General features: G+C 48.8%; 1 protein-coding gene across 3 annotated transcripts; it reads left to right on the forward strand.

The window, feature by feature from the left end:
- The first annotated feature begins 10,637 nt into the window (after window positions 1–10,637).
- Window positions 10,638–15,003, forward strand: LOC110288569 (CD177 antigen-like). Of its 3 annotated transcripts, none has more exons than XM_085840969.1 (6): window positions 10,638–10,692; window positions 11,462–11,566; window positions 12,901–13,041; window positions 13,867–14,052; window positions 14,142–14,273; window positions 14,586–15,003. In XM_085840969.1, the coding sequence occupies exons 2-6, from the start codon at window positions 11,503–11,505 to the stop codon at window positions 14,807–14,809; spliced, it is 747 nt and encodes a 248-aa protein (XP_085697095.1). In that variant the 5' UTR covers window positions 10,638–10,692; window positions 11,462–11,502; the 3' UTR covers window positions 14,810–15,003. The 3 variants fall into 3 exon arrangements, with proteins under 3 accessions (XP_085697095.1, XP_021010542.1, XP_085697096.1); XM_085840970.1 differs by lacking the exon at window positions 10,638–10,692 and adding an exon at window positions 10,737–10,776; XM_021154883.2 differs by lacking the exon at window positions 11,462–11,566 and having other exon boundaries at window positions 10,653–10,692.
- The last annotated feature ends 69 nt before the right edge of the window (window positions 15,004–15,072 follow it).

Consider the following 15,072-nt stretch of genomic DNA (forward strand, 5'->3'; position numbering starts at 1 on the left):
TTTTCGAGACAGGGTTTCTCTGTATAGCCCTGGCTGTCCTGGAACTCACTCTGTAGACCAGACTGGCCTCGAACTCAGAAATCCGCCTGCCTCTGCCTCCTGAGTGCTGGGATTAAAGGCGTGTGCCACCACGCCCAGCTTCTGTGTCTTCTTTCTATCCCTGTTGCCTGTTGTTAATGCCAGTCTGTGTCTAATGAAGAGACCCTAAGCTCTGGCAGCCCTTATCCTTCTCCCTTATTCCCTCTGCCTTGGTAAAAAAAAAAAAAAAAAAAAAAAAAAACTTAGATTTCATCCTTAAATCTAGTCACCAAGGTCTGTTCCCTTATTTGGCCACTCCCTCCCCCTAAGACTGACTACCAAGGTCCAGCTGTCAAACTACTGACATTGAGCAATCAAAACCCCGTTTTGGCTCACCTAATTCACACGCCCCATCCTAACTTGGAGCTTCCCCCCTGAACCTTTATAAACTGCCATTTTCCTACGGGCCTCCCCTGTCCCTCTTCATCCAGAGGCAGTCCTTTGTCCACTCCCCATTCAGAACAAACACCCCTTGCCCCTCTCCCTTGTCTTCTATCTCCTGTCTTTGTCTCTTATTCCCTGCCCTTTGTCCCTCTGAGGCAAATGAATCTCCTTTGAGCTGAGATCTGGGTCTTGGGATATCTTGAACAGATGCTAAGACTTTCATTGATGCTGTAACTTGGATTCAGCCTTTAGAACCCCTCTCCCACTTCACCTACACACACACACACACACACACACACACACACACACACACACCGGTGTGGTTGGCAAGCTTTCCTTACTTTTGGCGGCTGTACTGCCAGAATCTGGAGCCCCTCTCCCCTCCAAAAAAAAAAAAAAAAAAAAAAAAAAAACATTGACAGGTCCCGGATTTCTTCAAGGAACAACTGTGTCTTTTCTCTCAGTGATGGAATCTGGGTGACTACCAGATCTCTTGTTCCCAGAGATCTTATAGTCTCTGGAGATTCATGGGACACCTGTGTCTACCTTGGCCCATCAGCCTCCACTGTGATGGGAATAGCTTCCTCCTCCCAGAAAACTCATACTCAAAGTATTAACCTTGCACTTCGGCACTCAAGGATAACCCTGCACCTGAGTGTGGCTCTGTTTTCTCTTCTCTCTGCTCCGAGCCCACTGTGTGGCTCCTACCCTCCCTGGACTTTTTTCTGCGTTCTGTTGTTTCATACGCACTCTGTTTCTTGTCCTATTTAATCCGCTGCGAGCTGCAGAAATACTGACTGCTCAGCATTCTGTGCCCACAAGCTGCTGTGCCTGCACCCTGGCATGGCTAGGAGTCACAACAACAGAATCACACCGTGTGCCCATTGTGCCCGCACAGATCCGCACCTACTGCAGCCCACAGGTTGGCTTTACAGGCCAGGCCTTCCGAAAGCCCGCCTCAGCTGCCACTTCCACGGCTGCCACCACTGCACCCAAGCCATTGGCATAAATGCTGCGGGCCACACCTCTCAGGCCGGAGTCCTACAAGACACCACACAGGCCACGCCCCTAGCTGCTGCTGCTGACCTCTGCTGGCCAGAGGCACGGCAGCCACTGGCTTTTTTTCCTTCTGCCCCCACAACAGATTCCTCTCCAGATTTCCTCCATTGCCAGCGCCAATCTGCCCGGCCCACTCTGCACAGTCCAGTCCAACCCTGGCTAGCCGGGAGAAGTCAGTGCTCATGCGCACTGAGCACTTGCAACCCCATGCCCAACTTCGCTTTTTCCCTCTCTAGCAACCCCACCTCTCAAACAAACCCACACTTTTCCTCCAGGAGGAACTGCAGCTTCGGAACTACTCCCACTTCACCCCACGCCGCAGCTACAGAACCCCCTTCCCATCCTGAAACCAAATTCCCCCGCCCATCATCTACAGTGGAAGTTTAAGTCACACTGGCTCCCTTGGCAGCCCTGCCTCCCCTGTTAAGGCCACCAAGGCCCAATGTCACTTTCCCAACTTAACCCTTTCCTGTCCTGACACTGCCTACAGCTTAAACTGAATGAGGAAAAAAAAAAAGTGTAACACTCTATAATGGTAGAAGTTTACTGACTGTAATTTTGGTTCATTTTGATGGTAAAGGATCTCCAATCAAATTTTCAATTGATTATAAGGCTCAAACTTAACAGGGATAATAAAACTGTACTAACATTGTAAACTGTTAAGATAATTAAGACATGCAGGTTAATAGTCAACCTTATAAGTAATCGAATTCTTTAATGTGTTCAGAAGTATACTTACACTCATGGTTATTTACCAAAATAAGCTTTATTTAGCCTCTTGTATGTGTTCTCCAGGCGAAGCTTAAGGCCAGGTATATTTAGTAAATATACCTTGGTCTTCAAATTCCTCGGGGATCTGCTGAACAGGGCATTTTAAAATGTTGAAAACAAACCTTCCCACAATAAACAGAGATTCCTCCTCCTAACCAAAAAAAAAAAAAAAAAAAAAGTTAAAGTCTCCAAAGAAAAGAGATTGGACACCTCACCAATGACTCCACCTGAATTGTGGGGACGATAACACCTAGGCTGAACTGCCCCATGCCTCAACTGCATCCAGGAACCTGCTGCACAAACCTTTGGACACTTTTGGGTTGGCTGCTGTACTCTGCCTTGGTCAAAATGAGGTCAGTTTTTCCAAGTTCTCCCTCTACAGGAAAACTTCCCTGGCCTGGGTCTGACAGGGAAGACTGCTGCTCTGAGTGACTACTAGAGATTAAATGTTGCAAGTGTCTGACAGCTGGGGACAGACTGCCTCGGCAGTGAACCATCTAAGACTTGTGTACAGTTTGCCTCGCTGACAGGCCTCCACTAACGAAGACTGGAGTTCCTGAAGGTCATAAGGAACAGACAGGTAAGTTATGTAGGTCAAGGCAGTAATGAAAGATGCAAGTAATAGGGTCTAAGGATGCAGAGATTCAGATACATTTTGCCAGTGTAAGAAAAGCTTAAGGGGCTGTGGGTCTGAGAAAGAAATTGAAGGTATGTAAATCCAAGCCATAACTCAGGAGACGTCTGGGAATCCCTCTCAGTCCCTCCACCTTACACAGGCCCCACTTCACTACACAAACCTGGACCCTCTACCCCTCCAGACCCCTCTCTTAACTTCCTCCTTTCAAGGTTTTCCTCCTCTCCCTCCATCCCACCTCTCCCTCAAGTTCTGTTCCCTGACTAGGAAAGGATAGCCTCTCCAAAATTGTCACAAACTTTGTCTTCTGTCCCAACAACAGCTCCCAAAGCTCCTGTATATCCCTCCCTTCCTCAGTCTCTGTTTGTACACACTCCCCTGTTTGTACACGCTCCCCTGTTTGTACACGCTCCCCTGTTTGTACACGTTTCCCTGTTTGTACACGCTCCCCTGTTTGCACACACTTCCCTGTTTGTACACGCTCCCCTGTTTGCACACACTTCCCTGTTTGTACACGCCCTCCTGTTTGTACACGCTCCCCTGTTTGCACACACTTCCCTGTTTGTACACGCCCTCCTGTTTGTACACGCTCCCCTGTTTGTACACGCTCCCCTGTTTGTACACACTTCCCTGTTTGTACACGCCCTCCTGTTTGTACACGCTCCCCTGTTTGTACACGCTCCCCTGTTTGTACACGCTCCCCTGTTTGTACACGTTTCCCTGTTTGTACACGCTCCCCTGTTTGCACACACTTCCCTGTTTGTACACGCTCCCCTGTTTGCACACACTTCCCTGTTTGTACACGCCCTCCTGTTTGTACACGCTCCCCTGTTTGTACACGCTCCCCTGTTTGTACACACTTCCCTGTTTGTACACGCCCTCCTGTTTGTACACGCTCCCCTGTTTGTACACGCTCCCCTGTTTGTACATGCCCTCCAGTTTGTACATGCCCTCCAGTTTGTACATGCCCTCCTGTTTGTACTTGCTCCCACTCTCCAGAAATTCTAAAACCTGTGCCCACTTTTTTAGCCGACCCCATTCTGTGGGGTACTACCTCACCTTCTCTTGCTGTCCACCACATTTAAAGACCCTTCTGCCTACATTTACAAACCACAATGCTTCATACCCTTGACCAGCCTCTGTTGGGCCTCAAACCCATTATTTCTATGCCCCACTCCTTCATCGGACAATACTCCCATAGTAACAGTCAAAGCAGCTAACAGAACCTTCTGCCCACTCTCAAGACCATTTTGCCTCGCATAGATGGGTTCTGTCGCTCAAAAATCCTGGCAGCTAACCTAGGATACAATCCCCCATGGCTTCAGAGACAGTCCCCCAACTTTTTAGCCTGGCCTGCCTTCCCCCTTTTTCCTGCTGCCTGCTCCAGTATATAGAAGACCTCCCCATCTGCAGTCTTCCCTTCTCTGATAGCCAATCGGACACCACCCCACTCCTTGACTTCTTCAGTTCCAAGAGTTACCAGCTTTCTTATACCAAGTTTGCAAACACTTTCTTAGACCAACCTTTGCCCCCGTCGCTTCCTCTCCCAACCTAGGCAGCACCATCCACAGACAACCCCTCTGCTCACCTCTGAATCTAATTAACAAACCCTGGGGTCCACTCCCACCATCCATCTCATTCTCTCTCTCTCTCTCTCTCTCTCACTCTCACTCTCTCTCCCTCTCCATAACTTATGATCCCAATCTCTTATATCAAGGGGCTCCCATCCCTTCCAACATCTCGATTCCATCCATCCCTCTGAATGTCTCTTACCAAAACCTCATCACTCACATTCCTTTCCTGTCTTGTCCTCCCCTCAACCCAACCATGCTTACCCTCAACATTCCCCAGATCCTGTACAATCCTGCTCAGAACTCTCAAAAAAACACCCTACCCCATCCCTCTTGTGATGGTTTGTATATGCTTGGCCCAGGGAGTGGCCCTGTTGGAGTAGGTGTGTTGCCAGGTGTGGGTTTCAAGACCCTCCATCCTAGATGCCTGGAAGTCAGTATTCTGCTAGCAGCCTTCAGATAAAGATATAAAACTCTCATCTCCTCCTGCACCATGCCTGCCTGGATGCTGCCATGTTCCCCACCTTGATGATAATGGACTGAACCTCTGAACTTGTAAGGCAGCCCCAATTAAATGTTTTCCCTTATAAGAGTTGCCTTGGAGCCGGGCGTGGTGGCGCACGCCTTTAATCCCAGCACTCGGGAGGCAGAGGCAGGCGGATTTCTGAGTTCGAGGCTAGCCTGGTCTACAAAGTGAGTTCCAGGACAGCCAGGGCTATACAGAGAAACCCTGTCTCGAAAAACCAAAAAAAAAAAAGAAAAAAAAAAAAAAAAAAAAGAGTTGCCTTGGTCAAGGAGTCTCTTCGCAGAAATGAAACACTAACAAAGACACCATTTTCTCATCTCCTCTGGCTTGCTTTCTCACTTTATGGAGACTCTCGCCCAACCAACATCCTCAGCAAGGATCAGAAGCTCCATGAGAGCCTGGAGGTCCCTGCTGGGTCAACCTTGTCTCTAACTCCTCTTTGAACACAATTCTAAATGGCCCAGTGAACCAAGGTGCAAACCCAGCTTCCCCTATTCTTAGTTCTCTGAATAGTACCTGACTTCCTTTATGTCCTCAAGTTCCTGACATATATAGGGATGGACTCAGTTCTCTGTCTCCACAGCAGCCAGACTGACCCATCTGCTCTCATGTCCCACAGCCTCATAAGCCAGGCTGAGATGGCCTCTTTCATTGACTGCTCCTTTAAAGGTCTTTCCTAACTCCAGGAGATCAGGTGCTGAGTGTCTCCTGATAGTCTCCCCCCCCCCCCACCTCCCCCCGACCCACACTGGATCATTGTGTAGTCCCACATCTGTATTACGAATCACAGATTTCCCTTCTTTTTCCACTAGAGGCCGGCCTTGAGGCCTCTCCTGTTGCTTTTCCACACTGTAGCATCCTTCTTCTTTATTTAATTTACTTAACAGACATGAGGCTGTTCAGAAGAGGACCTTTCTTGGTGAAATTGCTCCTTTACACACATGGGAACCTCGTGACCACCATCAGTCTCAAACACATTTGTCTAACTACACCCAACAAGCTGGGCAACCTCTGCTGCTGCTGCACTACAACAGTATGACCCTGTGTGCTCTTCCCAAAGACTGCGAAATTACCTCTGAAACTTTGAACTGTTTTCCCCATATTTGCATGGTGGACCCCGCACATGAAGCAGGCACAGCACCACACACCACACAAAGGAAAATCCTCCCCAGACACTCTTAATCCCCACAGCCCAGCCTTAGACGTGTGCCTCGCTGCTCATAGCGAGAACCATGCAACCGCCATTTTAGCTCACAGGCACACTAACCCACCCCATACAGGAGAAGACAACTGTATTTCCTCTGCAGATAGTCCCAATTGGGCTTCTCGGCCTCACCTCAATGCTTCCCACAGGCAGAACCAGGCACTCACTCTTGCTCAACGTTAGCCCTGTTAGGTGCCTGGTTAGGGACCAATCCTGCTATGTGACAAAGCTTTTACTTAGGAGACACAACACACACTTCTGCTCAAGCCAGACCAAGTCCTAATTCACAACCAAGTACAGATTTGACCAAAGTCCAACTTAGTGGACCAATGGGTTTTATACTGGAGTTGCTTTCAGGACTATGCCTGGGTGAGGAGTCACTGACAGGAGCTTGACATGGTAGTTTCCCCCTGCTGGACCAACAGAAGCAAGGTAAAGCAGAAGACAGATGACCACTGAGAGTTCAAGGTTAGTCTGAGCTAGCTATGGAGTTCTACATCAGCCAAAGGCTATTGATAAATGTGAGAGCCTGCCTCAAATCAATCAATCAACCAATCAATCAATCAATCAATCATCTGCAAACTTGGCTGAGGTAGGCCCATTGTCTGAGGATGCCATGAATGTTGTTAAGTTTGTAAACTTATATGAAAGGATTCTATATGAGACCCACGTAAAAGACAGCCATAGCCGCACATAATTGTATGTCCAGCACTGTTTGATAAAGACAGGCAGATGTTGGGCACTCTCTACCCATCCAGGATATACAGAGATAAGCCCTTCTCCTAAGAATCATATGGAGACTGATAGAGGAAAGCATTCAGTACAGACACCTGGCCTTCACACGTGCATATATGGAACAGTATCCCACACATATACATGGGCTCTGGAGACACTAAAGGGACATCTTATTATTCCTAGGTCATGGAGATGAGTTATCATTTCTTGGTATTTGCAGCATGGGGCAGGAGTGTCATTTAGGTCATGGCAAGTTGCACTTACGTTTTATACAAAACTAAAAGCTTCACTGAGCCCATTTCTTACAGTGACGTTTTCTCTATTAAAAATAAATATCCAAGCCTGGAGACAGGTATCCGTGGTTAAAGGAACTGGTCATGGTGTTTGCTCTTTAAGGCCAGCACCACCTCTTGCTTGCTGAGCTCCAGCTGAAGGAGAAGGGGGTAAGTAAGGAGGTGTCCATACTATGGCTCATACAAAGCAGACTGCTCGCAAATTCACTGATGGTAAAGCACCCAGGAAACAACTGGCTGCAAAAAAGCCGCTCACAAGAGTGTGCCCTCTACTGGAGGGCTGAAGAAACCTCATCCTTACAGGCCTGGTACTGTGGCACTCTGAAATCAGAAGCTATCAAAAGCTATCTCCCTTTCATCGTTTGGTGCGAGAAATTGCTCAGGACGTAAAAAATTTTTTTTTCTGTGCTTCCAGAGTGCAGCTATTGGTGCTTTGTAGGAGACAAGTGAGGCCTATTTGGCTGGCCTTTTTGAAGATACCAACCTGTGTGCTATCCATGCCAAACGTGTAACAATTATGCCAAAAGATTTCCAGCCAGCATGCCACATACTCACAGAATGTGCTTAAGAGCCCACTATGAGGGGAGACATTTCATTCTCAAAAAAATTTTTTTTCCTCTTCTTTGTTATCAGTAGTTCTGAATGTTAGATATTCTTCCATGGGGTCAAAGATACTTATTGTGAGTGGAAACATAGAGGACAGAATTAGGCATTGGAAGTTTCTCCATGTTCATTTGTGTGTGAATGTTTCATATAAATGCAAGTTGTAAAGCATTAATGCAAGCAAAATGTTTCAGCGAACACATTTCAACAGTTCAAATGTGTAACAATTATAAATAAACCTGTCAAAATTTTCTGGACAATACCAGCATTTGGATTAAAAAAAAATAAGTAAATTTCTTATTCACAAAAAAATAAAAATAGTATGGGTCACTCTGCCAGAGGACCCAGGTTCAATTCCCAGCACCCACACAGCAGGACAAAACAGTGTTTAACTCGAGTCCCAGAGTCTCCCATGCTCTCTTTTGGCCTCTGCATGTACCAGGCACAAAAGTGGTGCACAGACATACATGCAGGCAAACACCCATACACATAATAAAGATAAAATAAATATGAACCCACGACATCGTGTATATTTACCTATGTGATAACTCACAAAATATAACAAGGTTGATTCCTCTTTCCTTCGCAGCAAGGAGCTGGCACCCATGTGAAACAGCATGTCTCCCTCTGAAGCCCCATGGGTTGTAGCTGTGCCAAAGAACAAAGCATCAGCGCTCTGAGTGCCTGGGGGACTCCTGCCTGCCCCCAGTGGTCACTGCACCATTCACAACAGCAGCAAGCCCAGCAACACATAAACACCGCGTGCTGTGTGAGGTGCAGTCCTAAGTGGCCATTATACACCAATTCCTGCCCCTCTCAGGAGGACACTGTGCAAAGCAGAATCAGCCAGAGTCAGAAAGGCAGAGGGCACAAGTGCTCTCCTTTGTGTGGAATCTAGACAGTGGAAGGACAAGAAAGGACGAGGCTGTTGGGAAGAGAGAAGGGTAATAGTGGACATGGACATGAACCAAGAGCCCAGGCCGTGCTCAGCTGTGGAGTGCTTGCCTAGCATGCACAGGCGCTGACTTCCATCCCAGTACTGCATACATGGTGGCACCACCACTAAACCCAGGACTCAGGAAGCTGGGTCAGAGGCATCGCAAGTTCAAGGTCATTTCCAGTTACACAGAGGGTTCAAGGTCACCCTGGGCTAGAAGTCTGTCTCAAGAAGGAATGTGTTAATTCCAAGTGTTTCTGGTCATATGGAGGGATACCCTGGGCTTCAGATGCCCAGGAATCACCCAGCTCTGAGGCTGGGCAGTCTTCCAATGGAAGGGCATCCTGAGACATAGGAGCCTAGGGACCCCACAGCTCTGAGAGGAAGCCTTCTCAGCAGAGGTGCTGCAGCTCCCAGGGGAGGGTGTCCCTAACTGAGCTGAGGGGCTCAGGAACCCCAGCCCTGTTTTACTTCTTTGATCTTTCCTTTCTTCTCTTCATTGCTTCTTGGCTTGTTCCTGTGAGAGTCCATACCAGGTAGCAAATCTCAGAAAAGAGATTTATTGAAGAGTCAGTGAATGGAGAGGAGAATCCAAGATGGCTGCCTCTGCTTCTTTAAGTGGACAGCAGGCAATTGAATAAAGGGCAAAGCTTACATAGGATTTCATACAGGACAGAGCTTCAGAGCAGAGATTTCCAGAGTGAGGATTGGATTGGATTTCATGCCCTGAGGTTAGGAGGTCAGGGATTGGTGGCTTTTTTCATCCCCGCCCCTTTCCTGCACGAAGCGCATGGGTTGGGATGCACAACCCTCAGTCTCAGCTGTCTTTGGCTGAAGCACCATTACTGCTTGAACTGCTTGGGTAGGCTAGGGAGGAGGTGTCACCACCTTGGACAGTTCCCTTTGGACAGCTCCTGAGGTGGCATTTCTCCAGGGTGGTAGGCTGAGGATGGCAAGAAGGTGACACTGAGGACAGCTCCTATGGTGCTACCTCAGGACATCAGCAGGCACAGGTGTTGATGTTTTGACATGTGCCCCCAAATCAACTGCACTAGTAGGGAACTGCTCAGGGACTGCACGAGTGAAGTACATTGTAAGAACTTAGGAACACTTTGGTTTTTTTTTTGGGGGGGGGAAGGCAAGAAAATGAATTACTTTCTAAATACTACTACTACTACTACTACTAATAATAATAATAATAATTATTATTATTATTATTATTATTATTATTTAAAAGAACTGGGAGCCAGCAAGATAACTGAGTGCATAAAGGCATCTGTTGCCGAAACTGACGTCCTGATTTTGATTCCTAGGATCTACATGGTGCAAGGAATAAACTCACTCGCCAAAATGCCCTCTGTCACATGATCCTTGAGACATGTGCGTTGACACACAAGCACACTAAACTAAATGTGATAAACGAATTGACATCTATGTCGAATCTGATTGTCATCTTCCGGGACCGAGGAGGGCAAATATCTGTGATGTTAATTTGTGCTGTCACCTGCTCCCTGCTCGTATGTACAATTTAGAAGCATCTCCAGTGACAGGGCAAAGGGCGTTCCTCACAGAGCCCTCCTAGATACCATGCGACACTGCCATTGGAAGATGATGTCAGGAGCAACCGACACCGACCTTTGCCCAACACTCACTTTCTGTGCATGCGTGCCTTATGTAAAGGCCAATTATTGGCTTCTCTGGGGACCAATGAGATGCACGGTTCTCCAGGCATAGCCAATCAAAGATGGGATGAATGCTCGTCAACCAATGAGGCTTTGAGAGTAAGGTCTGGCTCAACTTAACACATTGGGCATTGGGCAGGCCAGAGAGGAGTCGCACATGCGCAGAAGGTTATGTCAGAGCACAACGGGAAGTGCCTTTTAAGGCTGAGATTCTGGTGAGGATATTGAGAAGCCATAAAGAATTTTGCTACCTTAAAAGAAAAGAAGAGGAAAGAAAAGAAAAGAAAAAAAGAGGAGCAGTGAGAGACCAGATCCCCCAGGCCTGAGGAAAGAAGCCAATGAGGAGGAGCAGGAGAGAGGAGGGGGAAGGGACCTGCTTGAGTCGTTAGTCACAGGGACAAGGGCTAGGGGATGGACTTTTGAGTTTGATGCAGGGTAAACTGGTACAGAAGTCTTGGTTTTGAGGGCGATTTGGGCCATGGACACCCTAGTCTGAGGGAGCAGGGTTTTGTTCTCAAGGAGAGGGGTTTGTTCCCTGCGTCTTCAAAGAGAGCTCAGCTCTGGACTTTGTGTCTAAGGGAAGCCTCTAGGGTCTGAGCAGCCAAGACTGAAGGAGGCCGGGGGTTGCACTCCTTGGCGGTCAGGGCTGAGGATTGTATTCTGAGGCTGCGATGAGGAGGCTCAGCGAGGAGACTCCTGGGTCCTGGGGAGTTGTGGCTGTGGGAGTGGTACCTAAAAACCACATTCCTAGGACAGACACACTAGGGCCTTCGGAATTCCAGTTGTGGTTGTGGTGGAGCTGGGTCCTGAGGACTGAGGTGCTGAGGCCTTGAGAAGATTCTGTTGGGATCTGAATTCCTGACTAAGGCTTAAATCCGAGGGCTCCTGGACCCACTGTCTTATGTTCCCTAGAACTGTCCCTCTCTAGAAAACAAGGATTAACACGGATTAAGTCTGGTTGAACTGACTCCTGCAGTTTATCAGTTCCCAGGTCCTGATCAGCTCTTCCCAGCCTCAGAGAAGCCATGGGAGCCTGCCGCATCCAGTATGTCCTGCTCCTCTCTCTGCTGGGCTTCTGCCCCTGCTCAGGTGAGGATGCAGAAGAAGAGCAGCTGGCAGTCATCACTTGAATGTCAGAATGCACTACATTTCCCTTAGTGTCTCTTCACAGAGTGGAGGAGAAAACAATTGCAGTCATGGAGGAGGAAACCATGTGCAAAGGCCTGAGAAGGACCTTGTGTCTGGCAACACCTAGCTCTCCTACCCACGGTTGGAGTTCAGCACCCTGCCCACATTTCCAGGCAGAAAATCAAAGATTACATGTCCCTTGTTCCATCATCAATATTGGGTGCCCACCATATTGTCTGTCCCCTGTGTTCCTCATCTCCTTGCCTTCCTCTGAGTAGCTCTGTCAGACTAGAATATGTCCCATCCTCCTTTTCTTCCCAGTCCCTATGCGATGTCCCCTCACCTGCAGGACTATATCAGGGGCCTAGGGACAAAGAGGGCATGGGCACATGAAGACATGGGAAGGCCAAGTCACGCAGGAGCCTGGCGGCCATTCTGAGAACTCAGAGTGTTTAGACGTATCTTTGTTATTTTGAATTATGTATAGGGGTGTGTGTGTGTCTGTCTGTCTGTCTGTGCCTGCAGGAGGGTATATGCTCATATGTTCTGGGGTCAAACTCAGCACTTGGAAGGCTAGTGAGTATTTTAACCACTGAGATATTGCTTCAGCTCTTGAAGATGAGAATTTAATCTGGGGGAGCTGTGGCCTTACCAGTAGTTTTTGCCTCCTCATGGCTTCTCAGAGTTACTCATGGGGCCTGACTTTATTACCTCACCATTTAACAGGATCCATGGGCGGCCGGGGGGGGGTGGCAAATACATGGGGGAGAAGTGAAGGGAGATCAGAGAGACCCACGACAGGCAGGGAAAGGCCTTGTGTCATCTTTGCTGGCTGGAGGCATTAGAGGTGGGGACTGTGCTCAGGATCTGCAGAGACTGTGCTGAGCAAGTCACATGGGGTTTCTTGGGGACTGCAACATGGGCTGCAGAGAAAGAATGGGTGAGAATGAGGGCAGAGTTGCAGCTGGAGCAACTGGGGGAAAGGAGCCACCTTTGAGCAAATGGGGAGGATGTGGGTGGGATAGAGCCGAGACTGCAGGTCTGGTTTGCAGTAGGAGGACAGCTCAGAAATGAGTAAATTGCCAGCCCCATACTGTGGCCTTCTGAGAGTAGTGGGAGTATTTGGAAGTAATGAGTTCTGAGTCCCACATTAAAGCAAGACCGGGACTTCACGGCCATCCTGTGTGATCCCATAATCTGATCAGAATGTGATGGCCTCCCTTAGTCCAGAAGCTGCAGGGACAGACATGGTAGGTTCCTTGACTCTCACAAACCCTGCATTTTCCTCTCCACAGATACTCTGACCTGCCAGAAGGGAATTATGGTGAAATTTGGCAGTGGCTTCAGTAAGTCAGAAATTGAATGGAAATCACCTGGGACCACTGAAACTGCACCTGAAGAGATGTGTCAGGAGACACTCCTGCTCATAGATGTAGGTGTGTGCTCTGAGCTGGAGGCACACACTCCCATACCAGGTCAAGCCCAGCCCTGCCTTGATTTCTATTCCCTGCATTTCTGCCCATCTGCCCACAATCCTGGAATCTCCGGTCTCCGTGTCTTGTTCTGCTGAGCTGTGATAGGGTATATAAGGAAGATCTATGCTAATTAGCGGGAAACCCTGGACTTGAATCCTTGTACCACATGAACTGGATGTGGTGCTGTGTGCCTGTAATGCCAGCATGGGGCTGTGGGTGGAGACAGTCAACTTCATCTGTACCAACATATGGAGTTAAGGAGCAGCCTGGACTAGAGGAAACTCAGGGCCTAGGAAGAATGAAGAAAGAGGGAGGGAGAGAGCGAGGGAGGGAGAGTGCAAGAGAAGGAGGGAAGTAGGGAGAGAGGATGCTAAGTGCCTGTGTCAGGTTCTGCTAAGCCTGAGTCCTGCAGCTCTACAGGGAAGTGGGAAGGAGAGAGAAGCAGAGCCCAGGGAGCCAAGTGTGGTGTGAAGGGCAGAGTGTAGAGAGAAGCCCAGCAGGGGAGAGGAGATGCTGATCAGGGTGAGGCTGCAGCATGGTGCAGGGGCTCAGTGTGTGGAGGGGTCTGGTAACAGGGTCTGCAAGGGGCAGCGCAGAGGGAGCCAGGTTTGGCCTTCAGTCTGTGGCAGACTGAGGTCATGATCTGTCCTGCTGTCACTGGGGATTGCACTCTTTCTAACTGGCATCATCTAGGGACCCAAGAACTGGGCTTTTTTTTTTTTTAACTTTTCTTCTCTTTTCTACCCTCCCCTTTCTAGCCTGGTATTCTCTCTTGTATGCCCTTAGGTGAAAAATCTCTCATATTGGCAAGCAAAGGCAGCACCAGGGCGGGGAATAAAAGTGTCCATGATGTCCAGGTGTTTTCCGGAGGACCTGGAATAGTGACTGCCTCTTATGTCCACTTCTGTGACACTGAACTGTGCAACAGTGCTAGCAGCACCGGTGTCCTCCTTAACAACATGAAACTCTCAGGTATGTGACCCTGGTATCCAGTACTTGAGGGAACAGCCTGTGACTGCAGCTGAGAGCATGCCCTACAGCCCCTCCTTCTCTCTCCTCAGAGTCCTCTGAACTGGGATCCATTCAGTGTCCTGTCTGTTTGCACTTTCGGGGTTCCTGCTCTGAGCATACCAAATTTGTCCTCTGCCCTAAGAACACTCGTTGCTATTTCAGTGACATGACTGTAGAAGGAGGTCAGTCATGAAGGTTGCATCCCCAGGGCCATGGCTCCCGGGACTCAGGAGCAGAGATGGGTGCTGCTGATGCCTGGCTCTGAGGGTGGAGGGCAGAGGCATGGGTTGCTGTAGCGGATGAAGTGTAGCTGGAGTCTAAAACCCTGGACCTGAGGGAGGAGTTCAGGACTTGGACTGAGGGTCCTTAGTCCACAAGAGGAGGGCTGGAGCCTCAACTACTGGGCCAGAGTTGTTGTTGTTTTGTTTTGTTTCTCCGGTGGTCTGAAGTATCCCTCTACATCCCTTTCCCCTGACTGGATCTTCATATTGTAGGTGGACTCAAGAACTTCTTTAGCCTTGATGGATGCCTGGCCAACTCTGCCAAAAACCTATTGAAAAGCCAAACTTCAATCGGAATCTTCTCTGTAGTGGAAGTTTCTGATCCAAACTCCAGCAAGTCACCCTCACGTGTAGTCCCAAGCATTCTCCTGACCTGGATGTTAGCGCTCAGGGCTCTTCTCAGCTCTTTGTATGCTGGGATCTGTCCTCTCTGCTGAACCCATTTCCTGGCCATTCTTAATCCCTCTTGGCCACCCAGACCCAGCCCTCCTCTGACTTCAAAGACCTGAGGCTGGGCGCTGTCGGCCTGCACTGTAGGGAGCCCTCATCCCTCACCCACACACCTCTGCCCCTCATGTTTATAGACATGGGAGCCACTGAACCCAGCCGGCTCCAGAGCAGACAGGCACACGTTGACCACATGTGGAAAAATAAAGTTGCTGTTGTTTGTCCAAGGGCTGCGTTTCTCTGTGTGAGGAGC

Source organism: Mus caroli, unplaced genomic scaffold, assembly GCF_978045245.1.
Source record: "Mus caroli unplaced genomic scaffold, Mus_caroli_1 scaffold_8, whole genome shotgun sequence".
In the NCBI taxonomy this organism is placed as follows: Eukaryota; Metazoa; Chordata; class Mammalia; order Rodentia; family Muridae; genus Mus; species Mus caroli.

Bases quoted from the DNA above. Each gene is read 5' to 3' on its own strand.
- LOC110288569 (XM_085840969.1), top strand. From the start codon at position 11,503: ATGGGAGCCTGCCGCATCCAGTATGTCCTGCTCCTCTCTCTGCTGGGC. The intron at 14,053-14,141 runs GTATGTGACCCT...CTCTCTCCTCAG, and splicing joins TAACAACATGAAACTCTCAG to AGTCCTCTGAACTGGGATCC. The intron at 14,274-14,585 runs GTCAGTCATGAA...TTCATATTGTAG, and splicing joins TGACATGACTGTAGAAGGAG to GTGGACTCAAGAACTTCTTT.